The 20,639-nt window shown below is 48.9% G+C and overlaps 2 protein-coding genes across 4 annotated transcripts in view; one reads left to right on the top strand and one right to left on the bottom strand.

Annotated features, from left to right (window-relative positions):
* The window catches only part of TIMM17B (translocase of inner mitochondrial membrane 17B), a 35,086-nt gene that overhangs the window by 2,365 nt on the left and 12,082 nt on the right, over nucleotides 1-20,639 (top strand). The gene's annotated exons all lie outside the window — the stretch shown is intronic.
* On the bottom strand, nucleotides 77-20,632 carry PQBP1 (polyglutamine binding protein 1). 3 transcript variants are annotated; one of them, XM_063936002.1, is made up of 7 exons: nucleotides 20,535-20,632; nucleotides 18,798-18,878; nucleotides 18,589-18,700; nucleotides 16,608-16,705; nucleotides 16,425-16,532; nucleotides 16,279-16,336; nucleotides 77-339 (listed from the first exon to the last, which is right to left on the bottom strand). In XM_063936002.1, exons 2-7 carry the CDS (start codon nucleotides 18,862-18,864, stop codon nucleotides 183-185), a joined length of 600 nt encoding a protein of 199 aa, XP_063792072.1. In that variant the 5' UTR covers nucleotides 18,865-18,878; nucleotides 20,535-20,632; the 3' UTR covers nucleotides 77-182. The 3 variants fall into 3 exon arrangements, with proteins under 3 accessions (XP_063792072.1, XP_063792073.1, XP_063792074.1); XM_063936003.1 differs by having other exon boundaries at nucleotides 20,449-20,537; XM_063936004.1 differs by lacking the exon at nucleotides 20,535-20,632 and adding an exon at nucleotides 20,446-20,505.

Genomic DNA, 20,639 nt, shown 5'->3' with positions numbered 1-20,639 from the left:
CCAGGTAATCCGAATCACGTTACCAGGGAAGAGTCGCGTTACATTTACTGTTATGCATGCAAACTGTACACCGATGTTCCTAAAAAAACATTTTATTTCACACAGATATTCCACATACACAGAGGCGGAGCACATTGTGCACAGTTTAAATAGAGAGCAGGGGGAGGGGGCGTCAGGTGTTCCTATTCCAACTGTTTGGTGCGGGAGGCCTCCGCGTTGGCCCTCAGCACGGCACCGGGGCTGGGGTACGGTCTCTGCTGAAAAAGGGGTCCTGCCGCTGTCGTGTCCGCGCCAGTCTTGGCCTCGTTTCTTTTCGGCAGGCCAGTCGACCAAGTACCCCTGAAACAAAGAAGACCGTCCTGTTAGCGGGATCAATGCGTCCAATGGAAAGAGTTTTGATTTACTTTTAGTTTTTATTTTGACTCCAGCATATTAGTACAGGCACCCTGAGAGACCCATCAGTATACTAAATGCTGCCTCCGAGCCTGGCACGGGACAAGGTAGGGGGCGGAAGGTACAGTCCCTGGATCCTGCTGGCATTATAATAGACGTTGCACCAGCCTCCAGCTTGCTTACACATTTGTATAAAGTCAAAACAAAGGAGCAGATGTAGTAACCTGGAGAAGGCATAAGAAAGTGATAAACCAGTGATAACAGCAAGGTGATAAATGCACCAGCCAATCAGCTCCAATATGTAAATTAACAGTTAGGAGCTGATTGGCTGGTGCGTTTATCACTGGTTTATCACTTCCTTATGCCTTCTCCAGGTTAATACATCTGCCCCAATATACCTTAATTCCTTACAGCGCAATATCTCAAACAACCAGTAAAGAGCCTAGTGAACGATGGCGTAGTTCACCGACATATCACGTCGGCACTACACCACCCCAGATGCTCATATATCTTGCAGATATAATCGGTACATCTGCTCGTTTGTACGGGTGACCGGTCCGATGTGCTGGTTGCATGAACTGCCGACAATGACATCACAACTGAGCGAGCAAATTTAAACGCCCGCCCAGTTGTTATGTCTGACCAGATATATTGGGCGGCCGATTGGCGAGTGTGTATGCCTACCTAATTGGTCGCGCAGCCGGCGGGACAGTCTGCCGCCCACCACGCCTTACTCCTAGTTAATGCAATTTAAACTGACAAGAAACAAGAGTAATATGGCGCACTAAAGGAACGTTAACGGAATCAATTACCCAGTAACAAAGGTTTATTTGGGTATCATGTAACTCAGTGCTCACCGCTTTAATCAGAGTAGCTCGCAGCGGAATCTAGCCGGCCATCTCACCCGGCATATAGACATTGCGGGGACTCTGGGAGTGGGCGGCATCCATGCACAGCTGTGCGCGGCCAGTAGGAGCTTACGTGGCTGCGCGCGACCAGGAGGGGCTGTAAGCGGCTGTGCATGGGCGGGAGGGGCTATCTGCGGGAGAGTGACTGCGCCATCAATGCCTCCTCCATCTGTGCCCCAGAGCAGCCGCATGCAGTGTGACAGAGCACGCACCGCAGGGCGTGATAGCGGCGTTTAGTCATGGTTAGTGACAGCATTATTATTCAAGGCTTCTGTGTGTGGTGACAGCTGATGTCAGCACAATGCCTGTGTATTATGATGGAGCATAATGTGGCCGTGCCGCAACCTCATTTTGCTCCAATATGCTCCATCAGTATACACCTGCATTGTGCTGATTACTGCAGCCATCACCTCACCTATTTACAGTCTAAATACATGTGACAATGGCTGCAATAATCAGCACAATGCAGGTGTATACTGATGGAGCATATTGGAGCATAATGTGACGCTACAGTTTGTTTTGGCACTGCTGGGGGGCATTATTTGTGTCTCTGGCACCACTGGGGGGGGGCATTATTTGTGTATCTGGCACTGCTGAGAGGCCATTATTTGTGTATCTGGCACTGCTGGGGCCATTATTTGTGTATCTGGCAGTGCTGAGGGGCCATTATTTGTGTATCTGGCAGTGCTGAGGGGCCATTATTTGTATATCTGGCACTGCTGAGGGGCATTATTTGTGTATCTGACACTGCTGAGGGGCATTATTTGTGTATCTGGCACTGCTGAGGGGCATTATTTGTGTATCTGGCACTGCTGAGGGGCCATTATTTGTGTATCTGGCACTGCTGAGGGGCCATTATTTGTGTATCTGGCACTGCTGGGGGCATTATTTGTGTATCTGGCACTGCTGAGGGGCATTATTTGTATATCTGGCACTGCTGAGGGGCATTATTTGTGTATCTGGCACTGCTGGGGGCATTATTTGTATATCTGGCACTGCTGAGGGGGCATTATTTGTGTATCTGGCACTGCTGAGGGGCCATTATTTGTGTATCTGGCATTGCTTGGGGCATTATTTGTGTATCTGGCACTGCTGGGGGGGGGGGCATTATTTGTGTATCTGGCACTGCTGGGGGCATTATTTGTGTATCTGGCACTGCTGAGGCATTATTTGTATATCTGGCACTGCTGAGGGGCATTATTTGTGTATCTGGCACTGCTGAGGGGCCATTATTTGTGTATCTGGCATTGCTGGGGGCATTATTTGTGTATCTGGCAATGCTGAGGGGCCATTATTTGTGTATCTGGCATTGCTGGGGGCATTATTTGTGTATCTGGCACTGCTGGGGGGGGGGCATTATTTGTGTATCTGGCACTGCTGGAGGCATTATTTGTATATCTGACACTGCTGAGGGGCATTATTTGTGTATCTGGCAGTGCTGAGGGGCCATTATTTGTATATCTGGCACTGCTGAGGGGCATTATTTGTGTATCTGACACTGCTGAGGGGCATTATTTGTGTATCTGACACTGCTGAGGGGCATTATTTGTGTATCTGGCAGTGCTGAGGGGCCATTATTTGTATATCTGGCACTGCTGAGGGGCATTATTTGTGTATCTGACACTGCTGAGGGGCATTATTTGTGTATCTGGCACTGCTGAGGGGCATTATTTGTGTATCTGGCACTGCTGAGGGGCATTATTTGTGTATCTGGCACTGCTGAGGGGCCATTATTTGTGTATCTGGCACTGCTGAGGGGCCATTATTTGTGTATCTGGCACTGCTGGGGGCATTATTTGTGTATCTGGCACTGCTGAGGGGCCATTATTTGTGTATCTGGCACTGCTGAGGGGCCATTATTTGTGTATCTGGCACTGCTGAGGGGCCATTATTTGTGTATCTGGCATTGCTGGGGGCATTATTTGTGTATCTGGCACTGCTGGGGGGCATTATTTGTGTATCTGGCACTGCTGAGGCATTATTTGTATATCTGGCACTGCTGAGGGGCCATTATTTGTGTATCTGGCATTGCTGGGGGCATTATTTGTGTATCTGGCACTGCTGAGGGGCATTATTTGTGTATCTGGTACTGCTGAGGGGGCATTATTATCTGGCACTGCTGAGGGGGCATTATTTGTGTATCTGGCACTGCTGGGAGTTATTATTTGTATATCTGGCACTGCTGAGGGGCATTATTTGTGTATCTGGTACTGCTGAGGGGCATTATTTGTGTATCTGGCATTGCTGGAGGCATTATTTGTATATCTGGCACTGCTGAGGGGCATTATTTGTGTATCTGGTACTGCTGAGGGGGCATTATTATCTGGCACTGCTGAGGGGGCATTATTTGTGTATCTGGCACTGCTGGGGGGCATTATTTGTGTATCTGGCACTGCTGGGGGGCATTATTTGTGTATCTGGCATTGCTGGGGGGCATTATTTGTGTATCTGGCATTGCTGGGGGGCATTATTTGTGTATCTGGCATTGCTGGGGGGCATTATTTGTGTATCTGGCACTGCTGGGGGGGCATTATTTGTGTATCTGGCACTGCTGGGGGGCATTATTTGTGTATCTGGCACTGCTGGGGGGCATTATTTGTGTATCTGGCACTGCTGGAGGCATTATTTATGTATCTGGCACTGCTGGGGGGCATTATTTGTGTATCTGGCACTGCTGGGGGGCATTATTTGTGTATCTGGCACTGCTGGGGGGCATTATTTGTGTATCTGGAACTGCTGGGGGGCATTATTTGTGTATCTGGCACTGCTGGGGGGCATTATTTGTGTATCTGGCACTGCTGGGGGGGCATTATTTGTGTATCTGGCACTGCTGGGGGGCATTATTTGTGTATCTGGCACTGCTGGGGGGCATTATTTGTGTATCTGGCACTGCTGAGGGGCATTATTTGTGTATCTGGCACTGCTGGGGGGCATTATTTGTGTATCTGGCACTGCTGGGGGGGCATTATTTGTGTATCTGGCACTGCTGGGGGGGCATTATTTGTGTATCTGGCACTGCTGGGGGGCATTATTTGTGTATATGGCACTGCTGGAGGCATTATTTGTGTATCTGGCACTGCTGGGGGGCATAATTTGTGTATCTGGCACCGCTGGGGGGCATAATTTGTGTATCTGGCACCGCTGGGGGGCATAATTTGTGTATCTGGCACTGTTGGGAGGCATTATTTGTGTATCTGGCACTGTTGGGAGGCATTATTTGTGTATCTGGATTTTGCAGGGGGGGGGGGAGGGGCATTATTTGTGTATCTGGCACTGCTGGGGGGGCATTATTTGTGTATCTGGCACTATGCAGGGGCGCATTACTGTTGTGAGACCAGACCCCCTTTTCTGAGGTCACACCCACTTTTACAGGAAGGCGCGTACATTAGGGGAAGGGGGTGGCTCTTCCAGAGGTTTTATTTTCAGAAAGTAGCTCTCACCCCAGTTAAGGTTGGAGACCACTGCTGTAACTTATTAAGTTCTTACCCTCCACAATAAATGAAATATAACATTTATTATTTAGAATATTTAAAATGGTTGGTTCACTAATGTAATAAAATAGAGACACATTTTTATGTATATTTATTTTGTGTGTAAAACCAAATACTAGGGTGGTTTAATAAGTAAGGTAACAAGACCTATCACGTGTGCAATGTTTTTTTATTTCATTCTAATTCCCCACCAGGCCAAGTAGACCGCTGCTTCCCCTCACGGCCATTAGACTGCGCCTCATATCAGTCAAACTGCCCCAACATCAGCTGTAAGATGGCGGACACATGGTCACACATTGCGGTGCGTAGTGTGATCAGATTTCTGCATCTAAAAGGGCACATCAGCAGTTGATATCACCATACACTGCGACATGTCACGGGAACAGGTTTGGGATTGGTGCACTGCCTTTGATAATGGCAGGACAGACGTTCAAGATCATCCACCACAGGCAGTGACAAATCCCAAACCTACACCTGGCATTGGGACAGTATGACTGATATGAGGAGCAGTGGGCTGCCTGCTCTGGCCTGCCGGGAAATTAGACTGACAGAACATTACATACGTGACAGGCCTTGTTACCTTACTCACTGAGCCACCCTCGTAGAAGTGCAAGTGTTCAAATAGGGAAATTATATATGAATTAGCAGATTGTCCACAGCCTGTGCATATTGGTGGTCATTCCGAGTTGATCGCTAGCTGCATTTGTTCGCTGTGCAGCGATGAGGCAAAAAAAAAGGCACTTCTGCGCACGCGTGACGTACTATTACAACGAACGATGTAGTTTCACACAGGGTTTAGCGAAACTTTTCAGTCGCACTGCTGGCCGCAGAGTGATTGACAGGAAGAGGGCGTTTCTGGGTGTCAACTGACCGTTTTCAGGGAGTGTTTGAAAAAAACGCAGGCGTGGCAGGGAAAACGCAGGCGTGGCTGGGCGAACGCTGGGCGGGTTTGTGACGTCAAAACAGGAACTGAACAGTCTGAAGTCATCACAAGCGCTCAGTAGGTATTGCGCTACTCTAAAATGGCACAAAAATTTTTTTGTAGCCGCTCTGCCATCCTTTCGTTCGCACTTCTGCTAAGTTAAAATACACTCCCAGTGGGAGGCGGCATAGCGTTTGCATGGCTGCTAAAAACTGCTAGCGAGGGAGCAACTCGGAATGACCACCATTGTTTTAGGCTTGGTAGCAAGATAAGGAATTACATGCCATGAATGCGATAAATTATTTTTCACTCCTCAAAAGAAACAATTGTTCCCCTATATAATGTGGCGCATCTTGTTACACAGAAACATATAATTGGACAGCAGATAAGAACCACTTGGCCCATCTAGTCTGCCCCTAGCTCTGAAGAGAAGATCACATTTTAATTGCAGTTTCCACTAGGTTCTCTTACTGATACAAGTGTGGAATATTGTTAAAAAATTCTTTAATTATTATTTTTTTCAATGAAAAAGAACATTGGGCTCGATTCAATTCAGCGTGGATTGAATCTCGCCGGGAATCAGCTACCGGTGCTGCTATTCAATTCAGCGTGATGCGACACCCGACGAGAGGAATTCTTCTCGCACCCCCGGAGGGGTGTGAGCAGAAATCCCAACAAAAGTGCTGGCACGATGCAGTTTTCTGCCTTTAGTGCGGCGGAAACAGCATCGCGCTGGGCACTTTAAACAAAGAATGACCCGGTTCTCGCCACAAAACACCCCGTTTAGTTTGCGAGGTAGAAATTCAGGAATTGGGATAGATTGGCTGGAAAAACAGACCTATAGAACCAAGGTTTTGTGGCTGATGAGCATGGATAGGGTAATGGACTGTATCTGGGGTGTAGTCGAGCCATGACTCTTCTGGAAAATTATGTGTTTTTGGCGACCTCAACACTAAAATTAAAGCACCAATCCGTTATAAGGCTGGTTATCAAAATAACACCGGTTCCGCAATCTTGGAACCTGTTACTGAACCCCATTGGAATATGAATAGCAGTAAAGGAAATAATTTTGGATATACACACACACACACTGAGGGTACCTCGTATTACTGGCACCTGAGTGGACTCCGACAACTTGCCAGCTTCCTAACCACCCAGCACCTCCATCTTTTATTAATCAACTAAAAGATGACTCCTCCTCATTGATTCCTAAGGAACATCTAGATACACTTGTTTAGAACCTCCACTGTTATATAGTTCCGAACTCGGGGGTCGATTCTGACCCGATCGCTGCTGTGCGATTTCACACAGCAGATGATCAGACACAAACTGCGCATGCACCGCAAAGCGCAGGCGCGTTGCACGGGTACAAAGCGGATCGCCGCTCAGCAAAGGGTTTGTGCGAAGAATCCATTCGCATGGGCGATCGCAAGGAGATTGACAGGAAGAAGGCGTTTGTGGGTGGCAACTGACCGTTTTCAGGGAGTGGTTGGAAAAACACAGGCGTGTCCAGGCGTTTGCAGGGCGAGTGTCTGACGTCAATTCCGGGACCGGACAGGCTGAAGTGATCGCAGCGGCTGAGTAAGTTCTGGGCTGCGCAGAGACTGCACAAAATCTGTTTGTACAGCTCTGCTACACATGTGATCGCACACTTGCACAGCAAAAATACACTCCCCTGTAGGCGGCGACTATCTGATCGCTGGGCAGCGATTTTTGTACTGCTGCGATCAGGTCTGAATTACCCCCTCTATTCTCCTTTGTTCCTATGTTGTCACGTGATATGTAGCGGGACACTGTGCATCACTGCTGCCTACACGCCATGTCCCCAATACAAAGTACCAAAAAAAAAATAAGATTTTACTCACCGGTAAATCTATTTCTCGTAGTCCGTAGTGGATGTTGGGACTCCGTAAGGACCATGGGGAATAGCGGCTCCGCAGGAGACTGGGCACAACTAAAGAAAGCTTTAGGACTACCTGGTGTGCACTGCCTCCTCCCACTATGACCCTCCTCCAGACCTCAGTTAGGGTACTGTGCCCGGAAGAGCTGACACAATAAGGAAGGATTTTGAATCCCGGGTAAGACTCATACTAGCCACACCAATCACACCGTATAACTCGTGATATTATACCCAGTTAACAGTATGAAATATAACTGAGCCTCTAAACAGATGGCTCAACAATAACCCTTTAGTTAAACAATAACTATATACAAGTATTGCAGACAATCCGCACTTGGGATGGGCGCCCAGCATCCACTACGGACTACGAGAAATAGATTTACCGGTGAGTAAAATCTTATTTTCTCTGACGTCCTAAGTGAATGCTGGGACTCCGTAAGGACCATGGGGATTATACCAAAGCTCCCAAACGGGCGGGAGAGTGCGGATGACTCTGCAACACCGAATGAGCAAACTCAAGGTCCTCCTCAGCCAGGGTATCAAATTTGTAGAATTTAACAAAGGTGTTAGACCCTGACCAAGTAGCAGCTCGGCAAAGTTGTAAAGCCGAGACCCCTCGGGCAGCCGCCCAAGAAGAGCCCACCTTCCTCGTGGAATGGGCTTTTACAGATTTAGGATGCGGCAGTCCAGCCGCAGAGTGCGCAAGCTGAATTGTGCTACAGATCCAGCGAGCAATAGTCTGCTTCGAAGCAGGAGCACCCAGCTTGTTGGGTGCATACAGGATAAATAGCGAGTCAGTTTTCCTGACTCCAGTCGTCCTGGAAACATATATTTTCAAGGCCCTGACTACGTCCAGTAACTTGGAATCCTCCAAGTCCCTAGTAGCCGCAGGCACCACAATAGGTTGGTTCAAATGAAAAGCTGATACCACCTTAGGGAGAAATTGGGGACGAGTCCTCAATTCTGCCCTATCCATATGGAAAATCAGATAAGGGCTTTTATATGACAAAGCCGCCAATTCTGACACACGCCTGGCCGAAGCCAAGGCCAATAGCATAACCACTTTCCACGTGAGATATTTCAAATCCACGGTTTTAAGTGGTTCAAACCAATGTGACTTTAGGAAACCCAACACCACGTTGAGATCCCAAGGTGCCACTGGAGGCACAAAAGGAGGCTGAACATGCAGCACTCCCTTAACAAATGTCTGGACTTCAGGCAGTGAAGCCAGTTCTTTCTGGAAGAAAATCGACAGGGCCGAAATCTGGACCTTAATGGAACCCAATTTTAGGCCCATAGTCACCCCTGACTGTAGAAAGTGCAGAAAACGGCCCAGCTGAAATTCCTCCGTTGGGGCCTTCCTGGCCTCACACCACGCGACATATTTTCGCCAAATGCGGTGATAATGGTTTGCGGTCACTTCTTTCCTAGCTTTAATCAGCGTAGGAATGACTTCCTCCGGAATGCCCTTTTCCTTCAGGATCCGGTGTTCAATCGCCATGCCGTCAAACGCAGCCGCGGTAAGTCTTGGAACAGACAGGGCCCCTGCTGCAGCAGGTCCTGTCTGAGCGGCAGAGGCCATGGGTCCTCTGAGATCATTTCTTGAAGTTCCGGGTGCCAAGCTCTACTTGGCCAATCCGGAACAATGAGTATAGTTCTTACTCCTCTTCTCCTTATTATCCTCAGTACCTTGGGTATGAGAGGAAGAGGAGGGAACACATAAACAGACTGGTACACCCACGGTGTCACTAGAGCGTCCACAGCTATTGCCTGAGGGTCTCTCGACCTGGCGCAATATCTTTCTAGCTTTTTGTTTAGGCGGGACGCCATCATGTCCACCTGTGGCCTTTCCCAACGGTTTACAATCAGTTGGAAGACTTCTGGATGAAGTCCCCACTCTCCCGGGTGGAGGTCGTGCCTGCTGAGGAAGTCTGCTTCCCAGTTGTCCACTCCCGGAATGAACACTGCTGACAGTGCTAACACGTGATTTTCCGCCCATCGGAGAATCTTTGTGGCTTCTGCCATCGCCATCCTGCTTCTTGTGCCGCCCTGTCGGTTTACATGGGCGACTGCCGTGATGTTGTCTGACTGGATCAGTACCGGCTGGTTTTGAAGCAGGGGTCTTGCCCGACTTAGGGCATTGTAAATGGCCCTAAGTTCCAGAATATTTATGTGTAGGGAAGTCTCCTGACTTGACCATAGTCCTTGGAAGTTACTTCCCTGTGTGACTGCCCCCCAGCCTCGAAGGCTGGCATCCGTGGTCACCAGGACCCAGTCCTGTATGCCGAATCTGCGGCCCTCTTGAAGATGAGCACTCTGCAGCCACCACAACAGAGACACCCTGGTCGTTGGAGACAGGGTTATCAGCCGATGCATCTGAAGATGCGATCCGGACCACTTGTCCAACAGGTCCCACTGAAAAGTTCTTGCATGGAACCTGCCGAATGGAATTGCTTTGTAGGAAGCTACCATCTTTCCCAGGACTCGCGTGCAGTGATGCACGGACACCTGTTTTAGTTTCAGGAGGCCTCTGACTAGAGATGACAGCTCCTTGGCTTTCTCCTCCGGGAGAAACACTTTTTTCTGGTCTGCGTCCAGAACCATTCCCAGGAACAGTAGACGCGTCGTAGGGACCAGCTGTGACTTTGGAATATTTAGAATCCAACCGTGCTGTTGTACCACATCCTGAGATAGTGCTACCCCGACCAACAACTGCTCCCTGGACCTCGCCTTTATTAGGAGATCGTCCAAGTACGGGATAATTAAAACTGCCTTTTTTCGAAGGAGTATCATCATTTCGCCCATTACCTTGGTAAATACCCTCGGTGCCGTGGACAGGCCGAACGGCAACGTCTGGAATTGGTAATGACAATCCTGTACCACAAATCTGAGGTACTCCTGGCGAGGATGGTAAATGGGGACATGCAGGTAAGCATCCTTGATGTCCAGCGATACCATGTAATCCCCCTCGTCCAGGCTTGCAATAACCGCCCTGAGCGATTCCATCTTGAACTTGAATTTTTTTATATATATATATGTTCAAGGATTTCAAATTTAAAATGGGTCTCACCGAACCGTCCGGTTTCGGTACCACAAACATTGTGGAATAGTAACCCCGTCCTTGTTGAAGGAGGGGCACCTTGACTATCACCTACTGGGAATACAGCTTGTGAATTGCTTCTATCACAGCCTGAGGGAGTTGTTGGCAAGGCAGATTTGAGGAAACGACAGGGGGAAGTCTCAAATTCCAGCTTGTACCCCTGAGATACCGCTTGAAGGATCCAGGGATCCACCCGTGAGCGAGCCCACTGATTGCTGAAGTTTTTGAGCCGGCCCCCCACCGTACCTGGCTCCGCCTGTGGAGCCCCACCATCATGCGGCGGACTTAGAGGAAGCGGGGGAGGACTTTTGTTCCTGAGAATTGGCTGTATGCTGCAGCTTTTCCCCCCTACCTCTGCCTCTGGGCAGAAAGGAAGCGCCTTTTCCCTGCTTGCCCTTCTGGGGCCGAAAGGACTGTACCTGATAATACGGTGCTTTCTTTGGCTGTGAGGGAACATGGGGTAAAAATGCTGACTTCCCAGCTGTTGCTGTGGAAACGAGGTCTGAGAGACCATCCCCAAACAACTCCTCACCCTTATAAGGCAAAACTTCCATGTGCCTTTTAGAATCTGCATCCCCTGTCCACTGCCGAGTCCATAAGCCTCTCCTGGCAGAAATGGACATTGCACTTATTTTAGATGCCAGCCGGCAAATATCCCTCTGTGCATCTCTCATGTACAAGACTGAGTCTTTTATATGCTCTATGGTTAGCAGAATAGTGTCCCTGTCTAGGGTATCAATATTTTCTGACAGGGAATCTGACCACGCAGCTGCAGCACTGCACATCCATGCTGAAGCTATAGCTGGTCTCAGTATAATACCTGTGTGTGTATATACAGACTTCAGGATAGCCTCCTGCTTTCTATCAGCAGGTTCCTTTAGGGCGGCCGTATCTGGAGACGGTAGTGCCACCTTCTTTGACAAGCGTGTGAGTGCTTTATCCACCCTAGGGGGTGTTTCCCAACGTGACCTATCCTCTGGCGGGAAAGGGTACATCATCAGTAACCTTTTAGAAATTACCAGCTTCTTATCGGGGGAAGCCCACGTTTCTTCACACACTTCATTTAATTCCTCAGATGGGGGAAAAACCACTGGTAGTTTTTTCTACCCTTTTTTGTGGTACCTGGGGTAAGATAAGAAATGTGCAACACATTTTTCATTGCCTCAATCATGTAACGTGTGGCCCTATTGGAAATCACATTAGTCTCATCGTCGTCGACACTGGTATCAGTATCCGTGTCGACATCTGTGTCTGCCATCTGAGCTAGCGGGCGTTTTAAAGCCCCTGATGGCCTTTGAGACGCCTGGGCAGGCACGAGCTGAGAAGCCGGCTGTCCCATATTTGGTATGTCGTCAAACTTTTTATGTAAAGAGTTGACACTTTCACGTAATTTCTTCCACAAGTCCATCCACTCAGGTGTCTGCCCCGCAGAGGGTGACATCACATTTATCGGCATCTGCTCCGCCTCCACATAAGCCTCCTCATCAAACATGTCGATACAGCCGTACCGACACACCGCACACACACAGGTAATGCTCTGACCGAGGACAGGACCCCACAAAGCCCTTTGGGGAGACAGAGAGAGAGTATGCCAGCACACACCAGAGCGCTATATAACACAGGGATTACACTATAACTGAGTGATTTCCCCTTATAGCTGCTATATATTTATATACTGCGCCTAAATTTAGTGCCCCCCCTCTCTTTTTTACCCTTTGTTGTTGTAAACTGCAGGGGAGAGCCTGGGAGCGATCCTTCCAGCGGAGCTGTGAGGGAAAAATGGCGCCAGTGTGCTGAGGGAGATAGCCCCGCCCCTTTTTCGGCTGACTTCTCCCGCTTTTTTGAGGAATTCTGGCAGGGGTATTTTTCACATATAGGGGTATATGCAATTCACGGCGAATCGCGGCAATTTTTCGCCGTTTTTTTTTCCGACTCAATTCGCCAGGTGAATTCTGGCAGGTGGCTGCCGGAATTCACCATATTCAATGAAAAACGGATTCGCCAGAACCGCGGGCGAAAATCGGCCGATTTGGCGGATTTTGCCGCGATTTTAAAATACGGGAAAAAACCCGGGAAAAAAATGGCGTGGGGTCCCCCCTCCAAAGCATAACCAGCCTCGGGCTCTTCGAGCTGGTCCTGGTTCTAAAAATGCGGGGAAAAATTGGGCAGGGATCCCCCGTATTTTTAAAACCAGCACCGGGCTCTGCGCCTGGTGCCAAAAATACGTGGGACAAAAAGAGTAGGGGTCCCCCGTATTTTTAACACCAGCATCGGGCTCCACTAGCTGGACAGATAATGCCACAGCCGGGGGTCACTTTTATACAGTGCCCTGCGGCCGTGGCATCAAATATCCAACTAGTCACCCCTGGCCGGGGTACCCTGGGGGAGTGGGGACCCCTTCAATCAAGGGGTCCCCCCCCCCCCAGCCACCCAAGGGCCAGGGGTGAAGCCCGAGGCTGTCCCCCCCCATCCAATGGGCTGCGGATGGGGGGGCTGATAGCCTTTTGTGATAATGAAAAGAATATTGTTTTTTCCAGCAGTACTACAAGTCCCAGCAAGCCTCCCCCGCAAGCTGGTACTTGGAGAACCACAAGTACCAGCATGCGGGAGAAAAACGGGCCCGCTGGTACCTGTAGTACTACTGGAAAAAAAATACCCAAATAAAAACAGGACACAGACACCTTGATAGTAAAACTTTATTACACACTACCGACACACACATACTTACCTATGTTGACACGCCGACTGCCACGGTCTCCGACGATCCGAGGGTACCTGTGAAAAAATTATACTCACCTTCCAGCGTCCAGAGATACATCCACGTCCAGAGTATAATCCACGTACTTGTTAAAAAAACAAACCGCAAATACCCGCTCCATACCGGACTAGAAAGGGGTCCCATGCTTTCACATCAGACCCCTTTCTCCCGAATGCCGGGACATCACGTGACTCCTGTCACTGAAGTCCCTTCAGCCAATCAGGAAGCGCTACTTCCGTGGCGCTCACCTGATTGGCTGTGCGCTGTCTTTGCTGTGACAGCGCATCGCAAAGCCGCTCCATTAGTTTCAATGGTGGGAACTTAGCGGCTAGCTGTGGGGTTACCCGCGGTCAGCCGCTGACCGGCGGGTGACCTCATCGCTAGCCGCCAAGTTCCCACCATTGAATATAATGGACGGGGCTGTGCGATGCGCTGTCTGAGTTCAGACAGCGCACAGCCAATCAGGTGAGCGCAACGAAGTTGCGCTTCCTGATTGGCTTTAGAGACCTTTGTGTGACAGCTGTCACTGACAGGTCTCATTCGTGGAAAGGGGTCTCATGTGTCAGCATGGGACCCCTTTCAGTCCGGTGGCCCGTGTGTTCGTTTTCTTTTTTTGCCAAGTACGTGGATGTATCTCTGGACCATGGCTGAGGTGAGTATATTGATCTTTTATTTTCAGGTATCCGTGGATTCTACATGGAGAAGAGGACCGATGTCGGCGTGTGAACTTAGGTAAGTATGTGTGTGTCGACGTATGAAATAAAGTTTTACTGTCACGGTGTGTGTGTCCTGTTTTTATTTGGGTATTTTTTTTCCAGTAGTACTACAGGTACCAGCGGGCCCGTTTTTCTCCCGCATGCTGGTACTTGTGGTTCTCCAAGTACCAGCTTGCGGGGGAGGCTTGCTGGGACTTGTAGTACTACTGGAAAAAACAATATCTTTTTATTATCACAAAAGGCTATCAGCCCCCCCATCCGCAGCCCATTGGATGGGGGGGGACAGCCTCGGGCTTCACCCCTGGCCCTTGGGAGGATGGGGGGGGGGGGGGGAACCCCTTGATTGAAGGGGTCCCCACTCCCCCAGGGTACCCCGGCCAGGGGTGACTAGTTGGATATTTAATGCCACGGCCGCAGGGCGCTGTATAAAAGTGACCCCCGGCTGTGGCATTATCTGTCCAGCTAGTGGAGCCCGATGCTGGTGTGAAAAATACGGGGGACCCCTGCTCGTTTTGTCCCCCGTATTTTTTGCACCAGCACCAGGCGCAGAGCCCGGTGCTGGTTTTAAAAATACGGGGGATCCCCTGTCAATTTTCCCCCCGCATTTTTAGAACCAGGACCAGCTCGAAGAGCCCGAGGCTGGTTATGCTTTGGAGGGGGGACCCCACGCCATTTTTTTTAAGGATTTTTCCGTTCCAGCAATAAAAAAATAAAAAAATAATAAGAATATTTTAAAAAATATATAAATAATATTTGTGCCTCCAAAAAAAAAAAAAAAAAAAGTACCTAATCCCTTCTAATATAAATAGATCTGCTATTCCCAAAAAAAAAAAACATGTTTAAATTTTTTTTATTTGTTTTCACCCTCCAAAGTGTGGCGGATTGAAAATGACGAATTTGCTGTCTAAAAGCACTGCTGTCGAATTTCCAAACTTGAATTGAATATGCTTTGGTCGAATTGCAGCACTTGTATCATTGCAGAAAAGTCGAATTTGCAAAAATTCGAATTTCAAAAAGTCGAATTTTGAAAGTCCGTTTTTTGGTCGGAAAGCACTGAATTGCATAGGCGAATTTTTTTTTTGGTCGAAAATGACCCGAAATTCAACAATTTCGGGAATTCGACCGCAATTGCATATACCCCATATAGCCTCTGGGACTATATATTGTGATATTTAGCCAGCCAAGGTGTTAATATTGCTGCTCAGAGCGCCCCCCCCCCAGCGCCCTGCACCCATCAGTGACCGGAGTGTGATGTGTGCATGAGGAGCTTCTGGCTCTGTAAGGGGGATGGCGGCGCGGGTCTGGGACCGAACGATCGAGGTCGGGTCCTGTCTTCGATCCCTCTGGAGCTAATGGTGTCCAGTAGCCTAAGAAGTCCAAGCTAGCTGCAAGCAGGTAGGTTCGCTTCTTCTCCCCTTAGTCCCTCATAGCAGTGATTCTGTTGCCAGCAGATCTCACTGTAAAATAAAATACCTAAAATTATACTTTCTTTCTAGGAGCTCAGGAGAGCCCCTAGTGTGCATCCAGCTCAGCCGGGCACAAGATTCTAACCGAGGTCTGGAGGAGGGTCATAGTGGGAGGACCCAGTGCACACCAGGTAGTCCTAAAGCTTTCTTTAGTTGTGCCCAGTCTCCTGCGAAGCCGCTATTCCCCATGGTCCTTACGGAGTCCCAGCATCCACTTAGGACGTCAGAGAAATAACACATTTTATACACTATAATGTAGATTTAAAGGACGAGTATATCCTAGAAATTAAATTTCCTTAGCGGCTGCGTTTGCAAGCTGCTGCTTCTTGGCGTCTTTAAGCCCAAACGTTAAAACCACAATGATAGTAAAAGGCACAACATGGCGTTTTGGTGCGGCTGAGAGACAGGCCTTCTTAGTAAATCTACCCCCTCACGCGTCCTATAAAGGGGAACCTGCAAAGCCTGGAGTATGAATGTGACCTGCCGCAGAGGGAGGTGCTTAGCACAGCTTAGCCGCAATTACAAGACCCCGTCAACCTCTGAGCCCTGCAGCCGTAAAGGTGCCGGAACCAGCAGCGGGGACTCCTCCACCTGAGAGTAGCGATGGAAATGTGTGTACGTTACCTTGGAGCATCGGAATAAGCACTCGGGTCCATCGGATCAATCTCCTCGTCCTTCCGCCCTAGAATACAATGACACTCTAATCAGAATCAGGCACGGTGATGCTCCCGGTACACCAGAAACCAGTGGGCACCCCCCAGAAGAGCCACCTTTTTTGGATTTAGGATAAGGCGCCACTTCATCACGCCGAATATGTCTCCTCTCTTTTACTTCTTCCCGCTCTATTCTCTCCACCTTCTCCGGCTTCTCCTCTACGTCTGAAAACAAATGATGATCATGAGTATTGGTGCTGCAGAGAGACGGGCAGGGAGGGCGACGGGGACAGGAATCACCTTTATGCTTGGAAGTTTTGGTGATCACCGCATTAGGATCATGTGGGGATAACCACGACACCACCTCCGTCTCCACGTTCCAATAATAGGGGAGGCCGCTGATCCAGAAGATAAAACAATATTGTTACTTGGTTTCAAGACTGCTTCGCACATTCCCAATTAGACAGAGCCGCCAAACACACTAACAAGTACAGTACAAACACACAGAAAAAAGAAGCCGTTTTCTGGGGTGCACCGAGAGTTCACCATATGAATTATTACACATTTTGGGGGGGATCATACATGTACACAAGCATATCACAGGAGGAAATAATGCACACTTTTTTGGATTTATTATATATTTTTTCACTACTGATATCTGCTTTAATAAGTATAATTAAGAGATTAGAATAGAAATAGGAATTATAGGGTCTCTTTTTAATTTCATTTTTTTTAGAGACTAACAAGATTAAATTGATGAATTACACCCTGTTATAATCATCACCCAATTGATTAATAAAATAAACAAGCAAGCAAGCAAGAATATTTAACAAACAAATAATGAGAAAACAATTATGAGTATACGGTAGATGGATATAAGAGTAAAAAATTCTATATCATAATGGAATTAATTCAAACATAATTTACTCCAGGAATATACATATCGGTATCAATATCCAAATGAATGTGGATCATCCAGAATACTTTGAAAGGTTAATTAATAGATTTAAGCAAGGTAAAGTTAGGAGAGATTTGGTTCCAATGTATTCCAAATGGTAAGTGTAACCTAAACATTTGATGACCAATGAGAATGGAGGGAGGGGTATAAAAACCTGTCAGCAATGGCAATCAGGTTGATGCCCTGACGAAGCAGCCTCTGTGAATCGTGCGTATCTCGGTGCACCCCAGAAAACGGCTTCTTTTTTCTGTGTGTTTGTACTGTACTCTCTTAAGCTAGGGGTAGCACTCCCGGACAAAAATAGAGTGTGTATATCACACTATAAATGAGTCACAAGGGAAAGAGATTGAACATTGTGAGAAAAAATCTATACTGGTGCGGGAATATTTCTTGCTCTACACTAACAAGTACACAGCTCGTCATCAAAATCACCGCTATCACCAGACACGAAGAATGGAGATCACCACTGTCACCAGAAACGAAGCATGGAGATCACCACTATCACCAGACACGAAGCATGGAGATCACCACTATCACCAGACACGAAGCATGGAGATCACCACTATCACCAGACACGAAGCACACATCAGCACCGAGATCACCACCGTCACCAGACATGAAGCACACATCAGCACAGAGATCACCACTATCACCAGACACGAAGCACACATCAGCACCGAGATCACCACCGTCACCAGACACGAAGCACACATCAGCACCGAGATCACCACCGTCACCAGACACGAAACACACATCAGCACCGAGATCACCACTGTCACCAGACACGAAGCATACATCAGCACCGAGATCACCACCGTCAGACACGAAGCACACATCAGCACCGAGATCACCACTGTCACCAGACACGAAGCATACATCAGCACCGAGATCACCACCGTCAGACACGAAGCACACATCAGCACCGAGATCACCACCGTCACCAGACACGAAGCACACATCAGCACCGAGATTACCACAGTCACCAGACACGAAGCACACATCAGCACCGAGATCACCACCGTCACCAGACACGAAGCACACATCAGCACCGAGATCACCACCGTCACCAGACACGAAGCACACATCAGCACCGAGATCACCACCGTCACCAGACACGAAGCACACATCAGCATGGAGATCACCACTGTCACTGGACCCTAACTAGAACATGACCTCTGCTGCATGCCAGCACAGACATCTCTAGTAAGGTGATACCAGTGATGAAGCAAACGCAGTAAATCCAGATCTCCAATACTGAGCTTTGGTTCTTGAAAATGTAATTTCCAGCAAGTGCCAGACAGAAGCGCAGCAGCAGGGACTCACCATATTGGGTCAAACACTTTGTACCAGTTGGGGGGAAGATTTTCTATACGAGTACCCTCGTAATCCACGTGGTCATCGTCATAGTCCTCAGCGATGACTTCTTCTGCCGGCTCTGAGAGGGGGACACACAGGCATTAGTGTAGGAAGTACGACCCCTTCTGTGCAGCCGCTATCAGGGGAGAAGCTACAACAGAGTATTTGGTACTCACCTGCTTCAACATGCTTCAGGATCCCTCTTTTTGCCAGTCGTGCTTGTAGGGTGAGTGGGAGAGGCATTGTGAGTCACCAACCTGCCCGAGACAGTACAACACGATTATCCTTTATTTATACTGCGCCAATTTCTTACACAGCGCTGTACAATGATGGGGATCACTACATAAATTCATAACATACAATGACACGAGGCAGAAGGTAGGGATGGCTGTGACCACATGATCATACTCTCTAACAGATATGGGGAACACATGATATATGAGGAATCAGAATGACAACTGTAGCTGGGGAGGGTGGAGAGAGTGTGCATGGAGACTATGGGGGCCTATTTATGACTGCAATGCGATCTGGGCGCGATATTAACGCCAAACATCGCACTGCAGGGTGGGCATACAAAGGGAAGATACATGAAGGCGCAGTCACAGGGAAAGGGTCTCAGAAAGGAGCCGGTCCCTGGGAAGTGCTCGGAGTGGAAGCGGGACTAAAGCGCATGCACAGTGGCCTATGCCGGGGAGGGTTCTGGGGGAATCCTTTCCAGGCTAATTATGTGATGCGTAGCCAATGAGCTAACACCTGTTACATATGCCAATAGCTGCGTGGGCCAAGCTACGGAATGCCTGGCAAATGGGAAGCAGCTAGCTTCCCGACAGACGGGATCACGGTGGTCGATATACCGACGCTGGGACCCTGAAGGAGGACGCAAAGCCAGTGTCTAGATACCGACGCTGATCGTCCTGACAGCTGGACACGCTGGCGTCCTGCCACGGGGTGGGGGTTAGGTTTAGGCAGGAGAAGGGGGGTTAGGGTGCAGGGCCAGGAAGGTTGGGGACCGGGGAGAAAGGGTTAGGTTTAGGCACTTAGAAGGGGAGGTTAGGGTTAGGCACCAACTGGGGAGGGTTAAGGTTTAGGCAGCGGGGAAGGGAGGGCTAGGGTTAGGTACCAAGCAAGGAGGGTTAGGGTTAGGCACCTACAAGGGAGGGTTAGGGTAGGGGGCAGAGGAGGGTTAGGGGGCTTACTGGTGGGCTGTCGGGATTCTGATGGACGTGATGCCGCTGTCAGGATTCTAACCGCCGGCATCCCACCCATCAGGAAATCATACTGAACTCTGGTAAATGTAGCAACATCGGATCCCCCATAGAAAACCCTGCCGATGGGAATGGAGGGATCACAGCGGGTATCAGAGATATCTGCTGCAGTCTCCCAGTTATACATTAGGGGGACCCTAATATTTGTGGTTACTTCCCGAAAACAGCCGACTGCCATTAAGCCGCAAATATTCAATGATAAATGGGCCCTTATAAGCGTCACCCTCCAGCTGCTGCGGCTGACTTGTGATAGCTGGTGTGGGAGAGGGAGGCTGGGACTTGTAGTTCTGCAGCAGCTGCTAGTTTGTAGGGGGTAAATGAGGGACAAGTATATAGCAAAGGTGAGATAATGCTGAGGGCATATTTATTTAGTAACCGCTATTTCTATAACGCACAGTCGCACACATATTCCGCAGCGCTGTACATATACACACTAGGGGTGACTTCTTGCTACCAGTGTGTGTTGGGACTGAGGCAGGACACTAGAGGAAGCCCACACAAACACGGGGAGAACATACAAACTCCGCACAGATGGGCCACGGTCAGGGACTGAACTCACGACCTCAGGGATGTGAGGCAGCAATGCTAACCACTGCATCAACCGTGCTGTCCTTATGCTTGATCATGGCAGGGAACCCATCTCCTCACCTAGAGCCCCTGGACTGGATCCGTCCTCCTCCTCCGCTGTAGTGGGTGGGTGATGCCTATACGGGGGTCCCTGCTTTATGACGTCACTGACCCGCAGAGCGGTGC

The sequence above is a fragment of the Pseudophryne corroboree genome, chromosome 8 (assembly GCF_028390025.1).
Source record: "Pseudophryne corroboree isolate aPseCor3 chromosome 8, aPseCor3.hap2, whole genome shotgun sequence".
Classification (NCBI taxonomy): domain Eukaryota; kingdom Metazoa; phylum Chordata; class Amphibia; order Anura; family Myobatrachidae; genus Pseudophryne; species Pseudophryne corroboree.
Note: the sequence above shows the minus strand (reverse complement) of the source record. Positions and strands in the feature narration are given on the sequence as shown.